At 40.4% G+C, this 21,932-nt stretch overlaps 1 protein-coding gene across 2 annotated transcripts; it reads left to right on the top strand.

The window, feature by feature from the left end:
• Positions 1-574: 574 nt before the first annotated feature.
• On the top strand, positions 575-21,627 carry LOC116317731 (complement factor B-like). Of its 2 annotated transcripts, XM_039618210.1 has the most exons (18): positions 575-1,026; positions 1,786-1,992; positions 2,077-2,262; positions 2,620-2,796; positions 3,098-3,184; positions 5,713-5,852; positions 8,574-8,718; positions 8,808-8,933; positions 9,149-9,247; positions 9,446-9,580; positions 15,066-15,175; positions 15,587-15,716; positions 15,835-15,973; positions 16,072-16,145; positions 20,237-20,352; positions 20,446-20,575; positions 20,709-20,758; positions 21,220-21,626. In XM_039618210.1, the coding sequence occupies exons 1-18, from the start codon at positions 969-971 to the stop codon at positions 21,397-21,399; spliced, it is 2,289 nt and encodes a 762-aa protein (XP_039474144.1). In that variant the 5' UTR covers positions 575-968; the 3' UTR covers positions 21,400-21,626. The 2 variants fall into 2 exon arrangements, with proteins under 2 accessions (XP_039474144.1, XP_039474145.1); XM_039618211.1 differs by lacking the exon at positions 20,446-20,575 and having other exon boundaries at positions 21,220-21,627.
• The last annotated feature ends 305 nt before the right edge of the window (positions 21,628-21,932 follow it).

Raw genomic sequence — 21,932 nt, 5'->3', positions numbered from 1 at the left:
GCGGCGTGCTAACTTGGCTAACCGGAGTTAGCCCTAAAGGCGGACTTCGCTAACGATCACCGGACCTGTACAGAGCGAGAGGCTGACCGATCAGGTTTGCTGCTCGCAAGGAGTAAGTGTGCAGCTGCAGGGACTAAGGGACGGGCCTCTCGGCTTGCTGTGACTTTGTGGAAAGAGACTGAGAGTTCCAGGTAGGAGCACCATTTTGTTTTCTTTTAGGACCGTTGGTTCCTACGCACACAAGCATCGATCCAGGCCTGCACCGAGGGGACTTGGGAAATTGGGGTGTGAGAGTGTGTGTGTGTGTGTGTGGGGCCCATTACGGTAAAGAACTGTGTAACTGTTATTATTGTTATATTTTATCATTGCAAGAGACTTCTTACTTTATTGATTCATTGGGTGTTTACCAGTTCAGTCAGTAAACCTGCTTGGTTTAAACAGAAGATATTGTGTGTCTGGTACTGTTTCTTATCTATAGTTCAGAGTAAGGTAAAAGTGTATCTGTGTGTTATACGTGTGTAAATCAGGGGAGCTTGCACTGAGGGCAACTAAGTAAGTTCAAGGTAACTAGAACTCGGGGCGTACCCGGCTATAGTGGAGTACACAGTCTGGGGCGCTACATTGAGATGCTGGCATCAGCACATAATAAAAGTAAAGCGAAGTTTACAAATAATAACTACTGTAAATAGCGTCCCGGCTCACATTGTAAGTGATATATTAGATAAGAGATCTTTGCTTAATTCTAAATAAGTTATCAGTTGAGCAGGATTCATGTAAATGTGGAAATTGCTTTGAGTGTTTTCTGTGATAAACATGAATTGATCCTCTTTTACGGGTCAGTAAGTTAATAAGTACCATGATGGTCTTTGTCCACTCCCAGTTTAAACATCACTCTCTATTCTGAAATAAATCAGCCACTTCTGCAATATACTCTCATTTTTAAACTGTCCCCCAGTTTAAAATACAAGATGGGATTTTCTATCCACTGGAGTTGGCTTGCAGCGCTTTCATGTGCACTTTGGATGGGTAAGATACTTTTATTTTAGATAAAAAGTTATATACAATTTTGAATTTCCAGTAATGTGTTTGTTTATTTAGGTTTATGCATTGTATAAGGTTTAGTATTCATAACATAGATATAAAAGCTGATCAATGTTCAAATATATTTATTTATTAACTAATATATAACTGAATATTTCACAAACCTCCTTCGATCCATCAGGTTTTAAAGACTTCTATGCAGACTTTCTGTCTGCTTATTTTTCTTGAGGTACAATAGTTTTATGTTCTTAAAACTATATTACGTTCTTAATTTGAGATAGTTATATTGCCAAGAATAAAATAAATAAAATAAAATCATTACCAAGTAGCAACATTATCGAATGTGAACATTATAGTGAATTTTACAGATTTTTTTTTCAGTAAATGTAAGTCTGTTCTAAATTTTGTTCATCATCTATTTATGGAAATAAAGAAATAATGTTGTGTTAAATATAAAATATCAGACTTTTTGCATTTTTACACATTAAAACATAACAATTTAAATTCTTGTAATACAAACAATACTTTGCAATGGTAAGTAAAACAATGTATAAACCCTTTGTGATGATAGGATCACTAACCTGGTGATTTTAGTAAAAGAACGTTTATGCATTGCTTACTGTGTACTTTTAAAAAGTCAAATCTTGAATTTTGCACTACTTTAGTAATTGTGTAATGGTACGTATGTAAGTGTATGATAAACTTAAATTGTAGCCTCTGAGAACTGTGGACATTTATTTTCAGGAGCTGGTGTTCGATGTGATTGCCCTGAGAGTAAATTGGAAATGCAAGGAGGGAATTACACACTGAGTAACAACCTGGAGAGAGGCAGCATGTTGGTATACCACTGTCCTGAGGGCTACTATCCATACCCAGCAATAACCCGCTTATGTCAGGCTAATAACTCCTGGAGACCACAACCCAAAAGATTTCCAGCTCAGAAATGCAGGCGTGAGTGGCAAAGATGTTTCTCCCTTGCCTCACACTGCCTGATAACAACATAGTAACTGGGGGTCCTTTTGTTTTGTTTCACAGTGATTGAATGCCCAGACCCCAATGTCCTGGAGAACGGAAGTGTCTCCCCCCCTCAGGAGAAGTACTATGTGGGCAACGAGACCACGTATGAGTGCTACTCTGGATACACAATGCGAGGCTCAGCCACTCGCGTGTGCTTAAACAATGGGAAGTGGAGCGGCTCCACTCCAATCTGCAGCCGTGACTGTGAGTCCCGAACAGCAGTGATCAAAGCTTGATCATTGCTGTTCCAGCTTTCTAGATTTCTTGTATTTTTAAAAAATAAAATTACAGTGTATTTTTAGACAGACTGAAATTGACATTTTATACCTTTAGATTTGGCAGCTGTTGTACATTAAGAATTTACATTAAAACACACAGTATGATGAATCTAAAGTTTTTATTGTAACCCCATGGTGGTCTTTTCTTGAGTAGATGCTTGCATTCAGGCCTTCCATTGTGTTTGTAGACTCCTTCTCTTCCTTTATTTCTAGCTATTACAGAAACCCACATTTTAGGGTTTTTTAATGACCTTTGTGTTTTGTTTTGTTTTTCTTACCAAAGCTGGGGATCATTGTGCTAATCCTGGTATCCCACCTGGTGCCTCAAGAGTGGGGACTATGTTTGAAATTGATGACACGGTGAGATACACCTGCAATGAAGACACGTTTTTGGTGGGCTCCAGCGAACGAGTGTGTCAGGAGAGCGGCGAGTGGTCTGGCAATGAGCCTGCATGCTACTGTAAGAATGACACAAACACATACAGTTTACACTCTGTGCCACAGAGTGGAGAGAGGAGGCCTTATTGGTGGGAAGCCAGTGTGGGATCCCGTCCTGTTGTGACTTGGTCACTGGTTAGGCACATAGGATCTGCAGATGTGTGCTGAGCATCTAAGAATCACGTGTCCAGTGATGATATGATCCCTCACCAGCTTCCCATCTATAAATGTTTCCTGAAACTCCTGAGAGTCACCTTGTTATAAGGTCTTTCTTTAGTATATATTATACTATATATTATATATCACATATGTATTCCTTGCAGATAAACACACCTTCGACACACCACAGGAGGTTTCAAAGGCATTTGGCAGTTCAATCAAAGAGAGCCTGACCATATTAGAATCCACTGGTAAGTTATTGATCAACAAGTATATACTCTCACTGGACACTATATTAGCTACATCTTGCTAGTACCATTCTGGAGCCCAGGTATAGGGTATCTTGAAAAGAATTCAGCAGAGATTTTGGTCTATATTCACATGATAGCAAAACGCACATTTGTTGGCTTCAGATGTGAATCATCGCCACATCCCAAATGTGCTCTGTTGGGTTGATAGATTTACTGAAATCTTTGAGAAACCAGTTTGAGATGATTTGGGCTTTGAGACATGGTGGGTTTCCTGCTGGAAGCAGCCATCAGAAGATGGGTACGCTGTGATTGCGAAGCAGCAGACATGGTAAGCAACAATACTTAGGCAGTGGAATGAAAATGTGTTCTGTTTAGCCCATAATTTGTCAAGAAAACCATCCCACATCACTGAACAACCACCAGCAGGGTGAATTGCTCATGCTTTCATGGAGTTTTTTACCCATCATGAATGTCTTTACACTACAATCCGAATATTGCAGCAGAAGTTAAGACTCATCGAACCGGGCAACATTTTTCAAATCTTCTGTTGTCCATTTTTTGTTAGCCTGTATGAATTGTAGTCTCGCACTGCTGCTCTTAGCTGACAGCAGTGACAGCCAGAGTGGTTTTCTGCTGGTGCGGCCCATCTGCTTCAAGGTTTGATGTGTCAGGCATTCAGAGATGCTCTCCTGCATACTTATGTTGCAACCAGAGGTGGGAGATGTACTAAAGTAGAATTTCAGGTTTCTGTTCTTTACTTAAGTATTTATTTTCTGGCAACTTCTTACTTTTACTCCCTGGTGTCACAGATACTAGTGTCAGAGTCAGGTTACATCAAGAGTAGCAAAGCCGAATTTGATGCTGAGATTCATTGCCTGAATCCGGCCTTTATATCAACTTTATATTGGAACTCAGCCATGTTTGTGAAACATCTGCTTACATCTCATTGAACTCAGTTTTGTAAATCCACGAACAGCAGTAAACCTCAGAGGAACAGCAACAAGTCAGCTGATCGCAGCTTGTACACAAAGAAAATCTACAACTCACAATATAAATTATGCTGAGGTTATTTTTTCCCCATGCTGAGTCAGTACAACGGATCTTAGTGTTACCACACCCTGTACAAATTTTCCAGTTTAGGTGTGAAGGCAAAGTCAGCCTCTAACACACAGGTAACAAAAAATAGAGCTTTTTTTTTTTTTTTTAAAAATCTACTTTTTCTCTACTCGTGGTTTACATATCTGATTCAAGCTTTAGTTTTTCATTTTTACTTGCGTAAAGAAGTTGATTCAGTACTTCAACCTTTAACAGAGTATTTTTAACACAAATATCTGTTCTTCAACTTAAGTATAAAATATGCGTACTTATGCCACCTCTGGTTGTGACAAGTGGTTATTTGAGTTACTGTTGGCTTCCTATCAGCTCAAAGAAGTCTGTCCATTCCTCTATGACCTCTGACCTCTGGATATGTAGTTTTTTCTATGCGCATCCTAGGAATGGTTGTGCGAGAAAATCCCAGTTGGTCAGCAGTTTCTGAACTACTCAGTCACCTTTCTTCAGTCTGATGCTCGGTTTGAACTTCATCGGGTCGTCTTGACCACATCTGCATTAGATTCGATTTTTGTTTTAATGAGTAGTTGAACAAGTGTATCTAATAAAGTGATGGGTGCGTTTTGCTGTTTGGGCATATTTAAATATCAATAAAACTACTACTATCGCAATGACTGGGGGTGTTATGAGAGAATTAATCATAGCATAATAATGCATACTTCTTTATTGTTAATTCAGTCCAACAAAATATGCAAACATATAGTGTAACAGAGTTGCTATCTGTCATGGCGGGGTGCGCCGGTGCGAGGAAAGAGGTAGACCCAGGTGCAGACACGGTGGAGACAAAATGTAGTTTCAAAAATAAAGCGAGCCTTTATTGGCTGATGCAGAAGAAAAACAAGCAACTAGGGAAACTAAGGAGGCTATGAACACTGGGTTACAAAAGGGCTGAGACACTCAGTGAAAAACTATGACAAACTATGAACACTGAGTAAACTAGAAAACACAGAGAAACAACGGAGTAAACCTATGAAAACTGTGGTGGGGTTAACAGACAATCCGACACTGACTGAGGGGAACACACAGACTAAATACACATGAGGAATAATCAAGGGGAGTCGCATCACATGGGAAACACGGCTGACAACAATTAACATAATGACAGGACACGTGAAACTAAATACAATAAACACAACACACCAAGCTCTTTCAAAATAAAACAGGAAACATAAGAAGACACGGCCATGACTTGAATCTTACAACCAAGGAAAACTTAGACACAAAACATGGCAGAATGAAACTAAATAAGCTGAAATGAAAACTAGACTAAAAAGAATAACAAAACACCAAAAAACTCAACATACTGGGTCGCATGACCCAGGGCCGTGACAGCTATCTGTATAATAATTTAACAATGACGGTCTTTATTCAGACTTTTGTTTGTGATGTGTAAGCTGACAGTATCTTTTGTCATTCAGATGACACACAGGAGGGGAGAAAAATCAGGATTTCGAAAAATGGCACACTTAACATTTACATTGGTGTGGATATTTCTGACAGCATCAGCGAGGATTATGTCAATAAATCCAGAGACGCTGTCGTGAAACTCATCACAACGGTGAGAAACAAACAGCTTTTCTTTCAAAATAGAGAAAAAAAAGTCAAAAGTAGAGTTTTCCAAAATGATATGAAAGCATATTTTACTGGAAGCTTTTTGTTTTTTATGCTGCTACAAAACTCTCTTTGTGCTATAGCGTGCTGATTTTGCAAACAGTCAGCAACATTGGGCTTGGACTGGAGTTATATTAGGATTGCTTTGCAAATTGCAGGCTCAGTTTGGAGGTCTAACGGTGTGCATGGGGTGAAGCTACAGGCTGCTGTTGAAGGATGCTGGCAACATATTTGCTGAGTCTTTAGAACATTCAATCAGATATTTGATAAAAATGACAGGCTGCAGTTTAATTATTCATGTGTTACTGGTTTATTTCTGTCTTTAAATGTGGCACGTGGACCCACAGGTGTACTTGGGTGTGAAGCTTTTTACTCTGACACACTTTAAGGAGTGCATCTTCCATGATGTACACATAATGTACATACTAAATCTCATCCAATCTGGCTGCCACCGCAACAGCCCATTAGAATCAGAATCAGAATCAGAATCAGAATACTTTATTGATCCCTAGGGGAAATTATTTTTTTTTGTTACAGTGCTCCATAATAAACAGACATTAACAAGACAGACAATACACTAGCTAAGAATAGTACAATATATACAGGCATATATATACATAAGTCGTTTATTAATAAATAGCTAAAAAAGAAAAAGAAAGAAAAAGAAAAAAGAAACGTGTGTGTGTTAAGTGGATGCGTTGTACAGTGAGATGGCCACAGGCAGGAATGATTTCCTGTGTCGTTCAGTGGTGCTTTTCGGTACTCTCAGTCTCTCACTGAACGCGCTCCTGTGACTGACCAGCATGTCATGGAGTGGGTGGGAGGTGTTATCCAACATTGTCTTTATTTTGGACAACATCCGCCTCTCCGACACCACCTTGAGGGAGTCCAGCTCCATCCCCACAACATTACTGGCCTTACGGATCAGTTTATCGAGTCTGTTGGCATCAGCGACCCTCAGCCTGCTCCCCCAGTATGCAACAGCATAGAGGATCGCACTGGCCACAACAGACTCATAGAAAATCCTCAGCATTTTCTGGCAGATGTTGAAGGACCTCAGTCGCCTCAAAAAATAGAGACGACTCTGGCCCTTTCTGTAAAGTGCTGTGGTGTTTTTTGTCCAGTTCAGTTTATTGTCAATGTAGACTCCAAGGTATTTATAGTCCTCCACAATGTCAACACTGACCCCCTGGATTGAAACAGGGGTCAAGTGTTTCCTGGTCTTCCTGAAGTCCACTATTAATTCCTTGGTCTTTGCCACGTTGAGCTGCAGATGATTCTGCTCACACCACGTGACAAAGGAGTCGACCACAGACCGGTACTCTGTCTCATCATCCCTGCTGATGCATCCAACCACCGCTGAGTCATCAGAAAACTTCTGAAGATGGCAGGTCTCTATGCAGTGGCTGAAGTCTGTGGTGTAGAGGGTGAAGAGGAAGGGGGAGAGGACAGTCCCCTGTGGTGCCCCTGTGTTGCTGATCACCTTGTCAGACACACACTGTGGGAGACGTACATATTGTGGTCTTCCTGTCAGGTAATCAACAATCCAGGACACCAGTGAAGCATCCACCTGCATCGCTGCTAACTTATCACCCAGGAGGGTCGGCCTGATGGTATTGAAAGCACTGGAAAAGTCAAAAAACATGACCCTCACAGTGCTCGCCGGCTGGTCCAGATGGGTGTAGACACGATTGAGCAGGTAGATGATGGCGTCCTCTGTTCCGAGACGAGGCTGATAGGCAAATTGCAGGGGATCCAGATGTGGTCTGACAATGGGTCGCAGCTGGTCCAGGATGAGCCTTTCCAAAGTCTTCATGATGTGGGAGGTCAGTGCCACGGGCCTGTAATCCTGGGGGCCACTGGGACGTGGCGTCTTAGGAATAGGGACGAGGCATGATGTCTTCCACATCACTGGGACCCTTTGCAGGCTCAAACTCAGCATAAACAGTTTATGAAAGACTCCACACAGCTGGGGGGCACAGACCTTGAGGACGCGGGGACTCACTCCGTCTGGTCCAGCAGACTTACCTGAGTGAAGTCTCCTCATTTGAATCTCCACCTGGTATTGAGTGAAGGTGATGGGTGGGGGAGGGGTGTCAGGAATCTCACAGGAGGCAACAGTGCTATGGGAAGAGAGAGGCTGGCACAGTGGTGTGGCTCTGGGTTCCAGGCTGACTACAGGTGGGGTTGTGGGGGTCTGAGCAGACACTGTGGTGTCGAATCTATTGAAAAACAGATTCAACTCGTTAGCTCTATTCTCACCTCCCTCAGCTCCCCTGCTGTTGGTTGGCCTGAATCCAGTGATGGTCTTCATGCCCCTCCACACCTCTCTCATGCTGTTCTGCTGGAGTTTCCACTCCAGCTTCCTCCTGTAATTGTCCTTAGCCTCTCTGATCTTGAAAATTAGAAGTAAATTTCATTATGTATTACAATTCATAACCGTGACTGATGCTTCTTGGCATGAGTCCTTTGGCTGGTTGTCAATGTTCAGCACAGGATACGCTAGCTGCTGATTTATGGACCAATTACTAAACAAAATAACAAACAGAAGCAATCTCAAATGTAAGGAGGTGTTGCATTAAGTTTACACGTGTTCACAATGGCGTGACAGAAGTTCATATGAGATCATCAACCTTTTATGTAACCGTTTTCCTTTATGTATCAACAGATTTCCTCCTTTACCGTGACGCCAAACTACGAAATCATCTTTTTCTCCTCTGAACTCTATGAAATTGTCAACATTCTTGACATTTTGGACGGCAAGGTCAAACTGCCAGATGTCAAAACTAAATTAGAAGAATTTGCTGTTGGTGGTGAGTAAAGTGCTTATTGCTGTTGTACTCTGTTAGTTTGTTTCTAACAATAAGTTATGTAATGTGCGTTTTGTGCTTCTTCCTCAAAGACAGAAACACGGGAACAAATCTGAACATTGTCTTTAAGAAATTCTTGGAGAAAATGTCTCTTATAGAGATTCGAGCTGGAAAGAATTTTAAGGAGCATCGTCATGCCCTCATCGTTTTTACAGATGGTATTTCCAGCCTCTTGATTAACTCTGCCGTCAACAATAAGAAATGCTCGTTAACTTCATGTTATCACAATATGGGGGGGTGGGGGTTTGCCACTGGAAAGATGTTCTCACATTTCATCAATCACAGAACAAAAGACAAACTTTTTTATTCATTTCTAAAAAAAAAAAGTTATCACATTGTTTTTAAAAGGTTTTGTCATTGTTTTTCACAACAGGGGCTTACAACGAGGGCGGTTCACCAGCACCCACTGTAATGCAAATAAAAAACAAAGTGTATATGAACCAAGCAGATGGATCCAGAGACGACTATCTTGGTGAGTTTTCCATCCGGGTTGTGCACGTTTCTATTTTTATACAGTGTAATCGTTCAACCGTGATCCTTCTTTACAGTAACATTTTATTGATACACAACAGTTTCTTGTTCGATGCTCGCTTCAATGCATAGCGTGCTCATTAGCATTCTGTATATATTGTATATAAATATAAACATGTTATGCTTCATTCTGCTACAGACATTTATATCTTTGGCATTGGAGATGACATCTTTGATGATGACCTAATGGCCCTCACAGCAGGAACTGGAGGGAAACATTATTTCAGAGTTAAGGACTTAGAAAAACTACAAGAGACTTTTGATAAAATGATCGGTAAGTTGTGTTTGAAGTGAAGCATGAACTGTGTGTATTTGTGTGTTTGGATTCACTCCAGCATTCATCATCCAGCACTAATAAACACAAGGGAGACAAATGATCATAACTGGAGGCCTGCTTAGTTCTCTCGTTTCCTAAAGTACCTGAGATCAGAGCGATTACTCTTTATCTAGCCTGACACCAGTGATGTAGCCGTGATAGAAATATGATCATGTATCCTGCTGGACCTGTGTAATGCAGTTTAATGTAATGTAAAGGGTTTGAGATACTGAAATCCAAACTGAATGCAGCCTAATGCTCACTGTTCAGCGCTGAGTCTTCACTGCTACTGCTACCAACTACTACTAACAACAGCAGTAATTATGATAATAATTTATAAAACCAATTTAGAATTGAGTAAAATTGCAAAGTGTTTCACAGAACAAATGAAAATGAAAATTGAAAAACTTCAATAAGAAAATAATTATAAAAACCTTGAAAAAAACACCACAAGTACCGCAATCTGGTGGCCCTCTGATAGAATTTAGGCTTAAAGTACTTCTGAATTGGCACTTTGAAATTCATTTTTCCAATCTGGAGGCTACATCCATGTTGTATGCTGTATGCAACCTGTCTGTGCAGCAGGCCACAGTCCCTGTCTGCCTCACGTCCTCTATCGTTGTACCTGTACCAAAAAGATCAGCTGTTTCCTGCCTCAGTGATTACCGCCCCATCTCCCTGATTATTTTAAATGGTGAGCTAAGTGCCAGAAGTGTCTCTTCTGTGCTGAAAGCTATGGGCTCAAAATGTGGTCATAAATATTTTGTACTTGTAAATCAGTTTTGTACTTGTAAATCAGGATTTGTATGTGTAAAAAATATTTGTGTGTGCGTAAAAAAGGTTTGTATGTGTAAAAAGAATTTGTGTGTGCGTAAAAAAGATTTATGTGTGGACTTATGCCGGGCTCACACTGTGTGATTTTTTTCAGTCGCGCGATTCAGCTCCTGCTCAAACTGTACGATTGACTCGCAGGGGTTAGAAGTTCATAGGTCACAATGCAGGGTCTCACACTATACGGCCCGATGCTCTGATGCGACCTGAGTGCTCAAACTGCGTTCATAAAATGAAGGTTATAACAGAAATTCTGTCGCTCGCTCTCCCTCTCTGTCTTTCACTCACACAGACACGCACACCACCACCATCAACTTTATTTTTTTTTGACACCTTTATTTATGATTTTCTAATACAGCAAAAGTACAGAAAAATATAACTTGAACTGCGATTACAAACACTGCCATTGTGAAACCGGTTGCGCCACGCGGTGGCAAACCAGTTGGATGCAGAAAAATGTATAATCTATGGGCACAAACAAAGAAAAAACAAAAAAAAAACTACCATGTGAACAAGGCAAAAAACCAAAAAAAACCCAAAAAACAAACAAACAAAAAAAAAACAAAGCCCACCAAAAAACAAAACAAACTAAAATAAAATAAAATAAATACATAAATAAAAGGGGGGGCTGCATTGTGCGCAGTTCTTTTTTGGCTTGCTACAGATAGTAGGTGGCTTTAAAGAAAGAAATAGAAAAAAAAAACAACCCCCAAACACAGATAAAAGCAGTAATACATCATACTTCAGTAAATGACAACTTCTCCACATATTCAACAAAGGATGACCAGGTTTTGTAGTATTTACTTAGAGACCCTCTCAAGCTGTATCTCAAATGCTCTATCTGCAAGCACCTCATCACCTCTCTCACCCACTGAATAAACACTGGCGGACCTGAATCCTTCCATTTAAGAAGAATTAGCCTGCGTGCCAGTAGAGATGAGAAAGCTACTGCATTCATTTGATAAGAAGTTATACTGTGTTGGTTTGGGAGTACACCAAAGACTGCTGTCATTGGATTAGGAGCAATTGTTTTTCCACACACATATGAAAGAGCTTTAAAAACTAATTCCCAGAACCGGTTCAAGTCAGAGCAGGTCCAGAACATATGGCTAATATCGGCGGGTCATTGCTTGCACCTCGGACATCTGTCATCAGAGGTGTTATATATTTTAGCTAGTTTAGCTTTGGTTAGGTACGCCCGGTGAAGAATTTTAAGCTGTATTATACAATGCCGTATACAGATTGAGGATTCATGGATCTTGCTAACACTAAGATCCCATAGGTCATCTGGGATCTGGAGGTTTAAGTCCAGCTCCCAGGCATTCCTGGCTTTGGACATAGAGTCTGCCTTTATATGTTGCAATGTGCTATATATTTGAGAGATATGGCCTCTAGCAATAGATCGAAATTGCAAACAATCCTCAAGTGGACAGTCAGTAGGTAGACTTGGATAAGAAGTGAAGTGTTTGACTGCATAGCTACGAGCCTGTAAGTATCTAAAGAAGTGGGTCTTTGGGATTCCAAAATCTTTAGATAATGTTTCAAAGGATAAAAATGACCCTTTAACAAACAGATCAGAAAAGCAGATAATTCCTCTGCTGTACCAAATCTTGAACCCTGCATCGCTCAGAGCTGGTAAAAAAAGATGGTTTGATGCAATAGGGGAGCAGACAAGTGACCGCCTCAGCCCAAAATGTCGTCGACACTGAAACCAGACATTGAGAGAGTTCTTAACCACAGGATTTTTAAAACTAACATTGCGACTGACCTGAACACATTATTGCAACAGGGGATATGGTGAGATCACTGTCCAGCTCCATAGTGGACCAAGGCGGCCCTCTGCCCTCCCTAAAAGCCCGCATCCAGGTGGATAATTTCACAATATTGGCCGCCCAATAATAATACATAAAGTCTGGTAGGGCCAGGCCACCTTCTGACTTAGAACACTGTAACAGGGATTTACTGATTCTTGGAACTTTTTTGTCCCAAATAAAAGATGATATAAGTCCGTCTAACTGGGTGAAAAAGGTTTTAGGAAGAAAAAGGGGTATCATCTGAAAGAGGTACATGAATCGAGGCAGGACCACCATTTTAATCGCGTTGACACGCCCAGCAAGAGAGATGGGTAATACCGACCAGCGTGCCAAATCTGATTTTGTTTTCTCTAATAAAGGGGTAAAATTTTGTTTAAAAAGATCCTGATAAGTGTCTGTGATTTGAATACCCAAATAGGTGAATGAGGAGTGTTCCAGTCTAAACTGAAAGGCTGAATAGTCAGCCTCCTTCGCCAGACCGTTAATAGGGAACAGTGTGCTTTTAGCCAGGTTCAATCTGTAACCAGACAGGCGGCCAAAGGATCCAATGAGGTCCAGAGCTGAAGAAATTGATGCCTCCGGATCTGTAATATACAGAAGGAGATCGTCTGCATACAAGGAGCACTTATGAATGGTGTTTCCCCTAGTAATCCCCCTTATTCTGGGGTCCGCTCTCAATGCTGCCGCCAGCGGCTCTATTGACAGATTGAATAGCAGGGGGCTTAAGGGGCATCCCTGGCGGGTGCCTCTATGTAAGGAAAAGTATTATGAAATAGTGTTATTGGTGCAGACTGAAGACAGGGGCGCTGAATACAGAGTCCTGATCCATGAAACAAAATTAGAACCAAAGCCAAATTTTTTCAAAACGGAGAACAGATATTGCCAATCCACACTCAAAAGCCTTCTCGGCATCTATGGAGACTATTACCTCTGGGCGATCAACCGAATGGTCAGAATATAGGATATTTAACAGCCGTCTGATATTGAAATATGACTGGCGGTTTACTATAAAGCCCGTTTGGTCTTCATGAATAATAGAAGGTACTACTTTCTCAATACGACGTGCAAGAGCTTTTGTTAGAATCTTATAATCCACATTCAGTAGACTAATGGGGCGATAGGAACCACAGTTTTGAGGATCCTTGTCCTTTTTGAGTATTACAGAGATTGTGGCTTGGGACAAAGTTTGTGGCAAAGTGCTTTATGAAAAACTGCTTTATGAAAAACATCAACTTTATGAAAAACATTGATCAGGCAGCTGTGATTGAGCAGCAGTGTAAATCCAACTATTTTCACGGTTGTTGTGGTCGTGATGATTTTGTGAGGCCACATCGAAAAGGCTCGGGTGAGCTTTCCAAAGTTCTACAAGTTGTGCCTCCATTGCTTGTGTCCAGATCACACGCTGCACTGCTGTGCTGCGCCGTCTTTTTCGCTGACATTTGTGTTTGCGCGTGCGCAGTGTGAGAAGCTGCGGTGACACCCTCACGACGGTCGTGAGGATTTCAAACAGGTTTGAAATCCTCCCGACCAAGCGATTGATGATCAGGAGCTGGTCGTGAGGTGTTAATCGCTTCTCGTTACCCCACGTACACTACACGATGCACGGGTCCTTGAAGGGAATAAATGCCCTTTTACATGCCAACCCAGCGTTTTCCTTCATCATCACGAAGGAAAACAGTCTGTGGTCATCCAAGTTTGGTGATTTTAGATTTTTGTGTCACAGGTCTACGTGTTTGTAACAGGGACTTCCACAGGCTTTTCAACAAAGCTGCGAACCGGGGGGGGGGGCAGTGTTTTGGAAATGACAGTCTTCACTACAAAGCTTTCTTTGTTATGAATTAGCATACATGTTTTTATTGAACATTTGAAGAACTAGCAAAATAAACAGAAACTCTTGTAAAGGACATAAAGTCAGAGATAGAAACGACAAGGAGCAGGTGCATCTAGTACAGGTAGTGCTGCTGCAAAAACCCACAGAACTCAGCAGCCAGCGCAACAAACTCTGGATCCTTAGCTTTTAGTTAGCATTAGCAGCACATCCTGCGTCCGATGTGAAAGGACTTTTATGCTGCGCACTGTGACTCACAGCAATGGTCCCGGGTCAGCCCTGACTTTGTGTTAAACTAATCCTAAAGTAATAATGGTATTTCTAACCACTGACATACCACAACTTTAGCCTTTCAACAGCTGCTGAAAGTTAGGGGACCTAGCTGCTATCGGATATTTTTATAGAGATCCTCCAGCTTCAAACTGTATCACCCTTCAAGGACCTGCAGTTCAAAAAAGTGACCCTCCGACAGCCAAACCCATCTGTTCTCTGATTGGATTGTTACATTTGTGATTGACATGACATTGACCAATCAGATGAAAGGAAGAAAAACTGGGTCAAAATTCGTACTTGTAACTTGCAGGGTTTTTTTGTCTAAGTCCACACACAAATCTTTTTTACGCACACACAAATTCTTTTTACACATACAAAACTTTTTTTATGCACACACAAATCTTTTTTACACATCCAAATCTTTTTTACACACACACAAATATTTTTTACACATACAAATCTTTTTTACGCACACACAAATCTTTTTTACACATACAAATCCTGATTTACAAGTACAAAACTGATTTACAAGTACAAAATATTTATGACCACATTTTGAGCCCTTAGAAAGCTGCCAAACAAAATTTCATTGTATGAACACATAACAGAAAAAAAGGATTCTTCTTCTTCTGCTGTCTATACAAACAACATTGGATTTTCTATTTTTAATTATCATGCACTTATTGTTTTCATGCAGATGAAGATGAAGTAAAGGGTCTCTGTGGACTTCACCAGTATGAGGATACGAATTCCACCTATGAGCTCATGAGGAAAAAGTATCCATGGATGGCATTTGTTTCTTCTCTGGTGAAAGTTTCACTATTTCATTTAAACCAGTAGAGTAATGTGACTGAATATATAAATCTCCATCTTTACATGTTTGCTAGTGAACCATCCAAAAACTCATTCATTTAATTAATTTATATATTTAGGTGCCCAGACATCAGAATCATCTACCATGTAGCTATGTTAAGATAATAAGATAAGATAAGATAACCTTTATTAGTCCCACACGTGGGAAATTTGTTTTGTCACAGCAGGAAGTGGACAGTGCAAAAGTTATGAGGGACAATTAGAATAAAATAAAATAAGAATAAATACATGTTCTCCCTACCAGATGTTTTACATAGTAAATTATTTATCTAAATATGAAGCGTGTCTTGCTTAAATGCATGCAGCAGTCTGAAGTATATTTTTGTTTTTTATTTCAAATTTAAGGCTGACGGTCACTCGAAGAAATGTATGGGCTCTCTGGTGACCCCTGAGTTTGTCTTGACTGCTGCTCACTGCGTGCATTGTTTTTTGCCTGAAAAAGTCTCTGTTCAAATGGGTGAAGGACAACATGGATGTAAATAAAACTTTATCTAAACATAGCATGATAGCCTGTTTTATAAATTTGCTATAGATAAATATGTCTAATCTTTTTGATTGATGACATTAATAATAATACAACTTTTCTTTTTCAGTTAAAAAAGCAAAAGATGTATTTTGTCACCCAAAGTACAATGTTACTGCCAAAATGGATAAAGGCATTAAGGAGTTTTATGATTATGATGTGGCTCTGATCCAACTGGAGAATTATGTTGACATATCCACTAAAGTGAGGTAAGGAAACAGGCTATGCAAATTATTCTGTTTGTACTGTACTGATTTATTGATAAAACACTTTTTAATGCCCTGTTTGAAATAATTAATTTTTTCAGGCCCATTTGCATACCTTGCACCGTGGAGACCAATGCTGCTCTACGTTTGGGGAACCAGAGTTGCCAGTCACAAGGTGTGATAACTTTAGCTCTATGCTATATAGCACTATCATAGAGCTAGGTCTGTAAGAACAACAAAAGATATAGAATTTTATTTAGAGCTGGGTGAGAAAAAGACTAAACAGACTGTGAGCTATTGAGCTCAGAGCCACACTATCCTTATATATTTGCAGAATTAGTTTTGTCATTGTCTTGCTGAAATAAGCAAAACCCTAACAGGAAAAGTGGATAACTGGACTGCAAGTGGTTGCAGACCTGGTCCAGTCTTAGAAGTAACCATTGCAAAGGCAGTGGTTGCTTCTAAGATTCTTGCATTTCTCTCTTCCTCGCAAGTTTATTACACGGTTGTGCTGCAGTGTCCATCCACTGTTTTTCTTGTGTTTCCCCACAAGGAAAAAATTATGTATCCCCTGACCAGAGTTTACATGATTTGCTGGTTGTTGCTCCTTGTGTTCGTTTTGGCCGCTAGCAGGATGCAGCAGACAAAGTGACCGAGTGTTTAGAGACTGACTTTGCAAATTTTCAATTCAATTCAATTCAATTTTATTTATATAGCGCCAAATCACAACAAAAGTCGCCTCAAGGCGCTTTATATTGTACAGTAGATAGCACAATAATAAATACAGAGAAAAACCCAACAATCATATGACCCCCTATGAGCAAGCACTTTGGCGACAGTGGGAAGGAAAAACTCCCTTTTAACAGGAAGAAACCTCCGGCAGAACCAGGCTCAGGGAGGGGCGGCCATCTGCTGCGACCGGTTGGGGTGAAAGAAGGAAAACAGGATGAAAGACATGCTGTGGAAGAGAGACAGAGATTAATAACAGATATGATTCGATGCAGAGAGGTCTATTAGCACATAGTGAGTGAGAAAGGTGACTGGAAGGGAAAAACTCAATGCATCATGGGAATCCCGGCAGCCTCGTCTATTGCAGCATAACTAAGGGAGGATTCAGGGTCACCTGGTCCAGCCCTAACTATATGCTTTAGCAAAAGGAAAGTTTTAAGCCTAATCTTGAAAGTAGAGATAGTGTCTGTCTCCCGAATCCAAACTGGAAGTTTGTTCCACAGAAGAGGGGCCTGAAAACTGAAGGCTCTGCCTCCCATTCTACTTTTAAATACTCTAGGAACAACAAGTAGGCCTGCAGTGCAAGAGCGAAGTGCTCTAATAGGGTGATATGGTACTACAAGGTCATTAAGATAAGATGGGGCCTGATTATTTAAGACCTTGTATGTGAGGAGCAGGATTTTGAATTCAATTCTGGATTTAACAGGAAGCCAATGAAGGGAAGCCAAAACAGGAGAAATATGCTCTCTCTTTCTAGTCCCTGTCAGTACTCTTGCTGCAGCATTTTGGATTAGCTGAAGGCTTTTCAGCGAGTTTTTAGGACATCCTGATAATAAAGAATTACAGTAGTCCAGCCTGGAAGTAATAAATGCATGAACTAGTTTTTCAGCATCACTCTGAGACAGGATATTTCTAATTTTAGAGATGTTGCGCAAAATGGAAGAAAGCAGTCTTACATATTTGTTTAATATGTGCGTTGAAGGACATGTCCTGGTCAAAAAATGACTCAAGGTTCCTCACAGCATCACTGGAGGCCAAGGTAATGCCATCCAGAGTAAGAATCTGCTTAGATACCATATTTCTAAGATTTTCAGGGCCGAGTACAATAACCTCAGTTTTATCTGAATTAAGAAGCAGAAAGTTAGCGGCCATCCAGGTCTTTATGTCTTTAAGACATTCCTGCAGTTTAACTAATTGGTCTGTGATACCTGGCTTCATGGATAGATAGAGCTGCGTGTCATCTGCATAGCAGTGAAAATTTATGCTATGTCTTCTAATGATGCTGCCTAAGGGAAGCATGTATAATGTAAATAGAATTGGTCCTAGCACTGAACCCTGTGGAACTCCATAATTGACCTTAGTGTGTGAAGAGGACTCTCCATTTACATGTACAAATTGGAGTCTATTAGATAGATATGATACAAACCACTGCAGTGCAGTACCTGTAATACCTACAGCATGTTCTAATCGCTCTAATAGGATATTATGATCAACAGTATCAAACGCAGCACTAAGGTCTAGCAGGACAAGCACAGAGATGAGTCCACTGTCAGAGGCCATAAGAAGATCGTTTGTCTCTGGATTTGTGTCATTCCCTTGCACCAAAGGTTCATTTGCAATTTTTTTCAGTGACACAGATGTTTGCTACACATTTCCATTATTCTTTTTCCTTGTGCTGCTTCTTGTCTTGTTCTCTCCTCCCATTGCTTTTTATGTTTGTGGTGTGCATTGGCTCCCTTTCTCATGGTTCTTTGTTGCTTTTTAGCTTTTCCCCCTGTTTCATCAGAAAGCTTTGTCCTTTGTTGGGTAGACACTATGAACAAGAATTTGTTAATAAGGGTGTGCTTGTTTAAAAAAAAAAAAAAAAAAGGTAACTGAAAGAAAGAAAAGGTAGCATGGCATCACAGGGGCTCTAGAATGCGACCAATTTGGTCGCAAATTTTTCAGTGATGCGACTAAAAAAAATATTGTTCGGTAACAACAAAAAAAAAAAAAAAAAAAAAATCTCCGCAACTCTCCGTGTGGTCAACAACAGCCACACATTACACCCCTATCGTGGACTAAACCAATCAGAGATAGTCAGGGGCGGGACCTCTCTGGTTGGCCTTGGTCCAGTTGAAAGTGCAGGTGGAAGAGAGAGGTGAGTAGCTTGAATAAGGCGATATCAATTCATTAACGGATTCCACACAAAAACGTTAACACAGAGCGACCCGACGCATCAGAATCAGCTTTGTCTGTCTCGGCTTTCTCACCCGACGGCCCGTAGACGGATGCGCTGTCGGAGCTCACCGAGCCCACCATCCGCGCTGTGTTTACGTCAGGTTTTGTTGCTCTCCAACCAAAATTCGCCGAGCCAGCAGCAAACTGCGCTTCACATTTGATCAATGTCGTCATGAATTCCCTCTGACTTTTGCTGTTTTGCTTCCACCACGATAAAATTACACTTCATACACAGCTCTCTGTGTGTACTTCAAGAACAGTTTCCCGTCTCAAATCTGTTTTCTGCATTATTCATTCGCTTATTACCCACCAGTCTACCGTTGTTTACAGCGCTGTCTTTTTCTTTTTTCACTTAAATGACCTCGGACAAGAAAGCCTAATTTCTGCTGTTCAATACTGAAGAAATTTAAACTTCTTAAAATTATGCAAAATTGCAGAATATTGCAGAATATTTTTAAAGTTATCTGCTATAAAAAGTCAGGCCAGAAAAATCTCCTTCATGTTTTTCTGTGTTTTATTCTCAGTTACTTTGACACAAAGGCATCTGCTGTGATGTTCACAATTCTCATGAAGTCTCACATGTGTCAGTACTGATAAATGATCAGAATTATAATATTTCTGACTGTCTGGGGCTAAATTGAATTGAATCAGGACTTTGAGAATCGGAATTGAATGGATTATAGAAATCAGTGATGATACCCAGCCCTAGTGAGCAGCCTAGGCCCGACAGAAGTGGATGTAGCTGTGGGTAATAAGAAAAGATGAAAAATAACTATTGATAACTTTTTTGTTAAGTTAAGGCCTGATCCGTCTGAAATTTATAGCCAGCTCTGACACGGTGCCATCAATCTTTGAATGCGGAAAAAGCATAGTGTATCCAGAAACACATTATATGCTGCAATAAATGCACTGCACAAGTGTCCCCTCTCCCCACTGCCTTTCAGCAGCAGGCAGCAGCAAACAGGTCGTCAGAGGAGCCAAGATGATGATTAAGTTTAACATTTTCTACAATATTGACAAAGAACTTTAAGCACAAGAGTGTCCGTTAATAATTTAGAAATTAATATTGTCTGTATGGACTTCCCCCCCCAAAGAAAGTGCAAATGTAAAACTGCGGTGTTAAGCGATGCGGTTGAAAAATTTGAGTGCGCCTAACTTTTGTGCCAGTATGCCTAAATTTTTAAAGTTAGGCGTACCGGTGCGCCAATGTCAAAAAGTTAGTCTAGAGCCCTGCATCACCAAAACCTCTCCACTGCAAGGGCAATACAGGTTGCAGAGTTGCTCACCTGTATTCTGCTGTGTCTCTATTATCTACAGAGAGACTTCTGTTAAAGAGTCACCTCGAAAGCCTGAATTTCCTGACAAGGACAAAGGACAAGGAAAAAAGAACTGTAGTAAAGCAGAAAGATGTCCATGCTAAGCTTGGTGATAATGTAAGTTTTACAATGGTGAGCTGTGTTGTGCATGTGTCGCTGTGTATGTAAGTACGGGTTCCTTATTCTTCTCCTAAAACCTCTCCAATGTAGAGATACGAATGCATCAAAAATGCAGTAGGTGTAGAGGGCATAACGGCTGATACACTGAGAGACGCTGTGACGGATAATTTCATATGCACTGGTGGTCTACAACCATACAGAGATCATATTGCATGTACTGGTATGTTCCTAATTTTGATATCAAATTCTATGCTCCAACACAGTGACAGTGGTGCAGATGAGTGACTTTGTTTTCTGTTTTTTTTTTTTTTTTTTTTTTCTGTATCTCTGTGTGTTTCTGTTCATTGGTACAGGTGACTCTGGAGGTGCTGTGTATAAAAACTTTGAACATCGCACAATACAGGTAGGCAGCAATATACACGCTGCAACCACTGCACTCAAAAGGTTCTGCTGCAGAGCCATTACAGAAAAAACACACATTTTAAATTTGGCTGACATTCCGTGCCAAAGTCCTATTCTGAACAGACAGACATCCAAACAGCAATTTTAGCAAGAAGAGCAGGTAGTGAGCAAAGATTTCCTTGGTGTGGTGTGTGAGTGGTTGCACATTCTGGGAGACAGACAAATTTGCAGTACACAACCCCATGAATGTCGGGGAGCAAGCAGAAATAGTAAAGTGATAAGTCTTGTACGACTGCTCCATAAGGCAATCTTGAAAGGGAGGGGAAATCTGTGAAATCTAAATCAGGTCCTTTGTTTTGTACATCACAAGTAAGTATCATCTTGGGGAATAAATCCACTAAGAAAATAAGTTATTGTTGAACATTTCAAATAACCAATTTTTTTTAATTTTTTTTTTGACAGATCGCATTGGTCAGTTGGGGAAGCCACCAAGTGTGCAGTGTGCAAGACGGTGGTATTGAAGAATCAAATTCAGATTCCAGAGACTTTCACATTAATCTCTTCAAAGTTGTCGATTTCCTCAAGGGTATACTTGGAAGACAAAACATGGACTATGCACCACTTAAGTTTTTGGAAAATTAAACATGTTGACATGCTGCAATTCATTTTGGGATTTCTCTAATACGATGTGTGCTCTGTTTAAAACAATGCCTTGGTTTATTTTTCTAATTGAAGCACATATGATCATTCATGTATTCTTTTTGTCACACTGTAAACTCACAGTGAAAACAGACTTCCACAAAGTCTGTTTTCACTTTCATTATTCAGAATTTTCTGAAATAAAACCAATAAATGAGGTTTGAGCTGTGCTTTGCTATGTTTTGAACAGAAGCTCATTCAAGATCAGTTCAGTCAGGGTAAAAGATATGACCGTATGCAGGAAAGAAATGAACAGTTTATTGGATGCACATAGTTCACAACCTGCCAAAACAAACTAACAAACAGACTTTAGCTTCTGTAAACGTTACAGATCCAATCACAGTTCATGAACAGGTGCCTGTGTACAAAATAGTCAATATGAGAATCTTCACTAATACAGCAGATGGGCATTGCAGTATGGATACCGGGGGAGTGGATGGAATTAATGAGGAATGGGAGCTGCTGTGTAATGTCAC

The sequence above is a fragment of the Oreochromis aureus genome, linkage group 10, assembly GCF_013358895.1.
Source record: "Oreochromis aureus strain Israel breed Guangdong linkage group 10, ZZ_aureus, whole genome shotgun sequence".
Classification (NCBI taxonomy): domain Eukaryota; kingdom Metazoa; phylum Chordata; class Actinopteri; order Cichliformes; family Cichlidae; genus Oreochromis; species Oreochromis aureus.
Note: the sequence above shows the minus strand (reverse complement) of the source record. Positions and strands in the feature narration are given on the sequence as shown.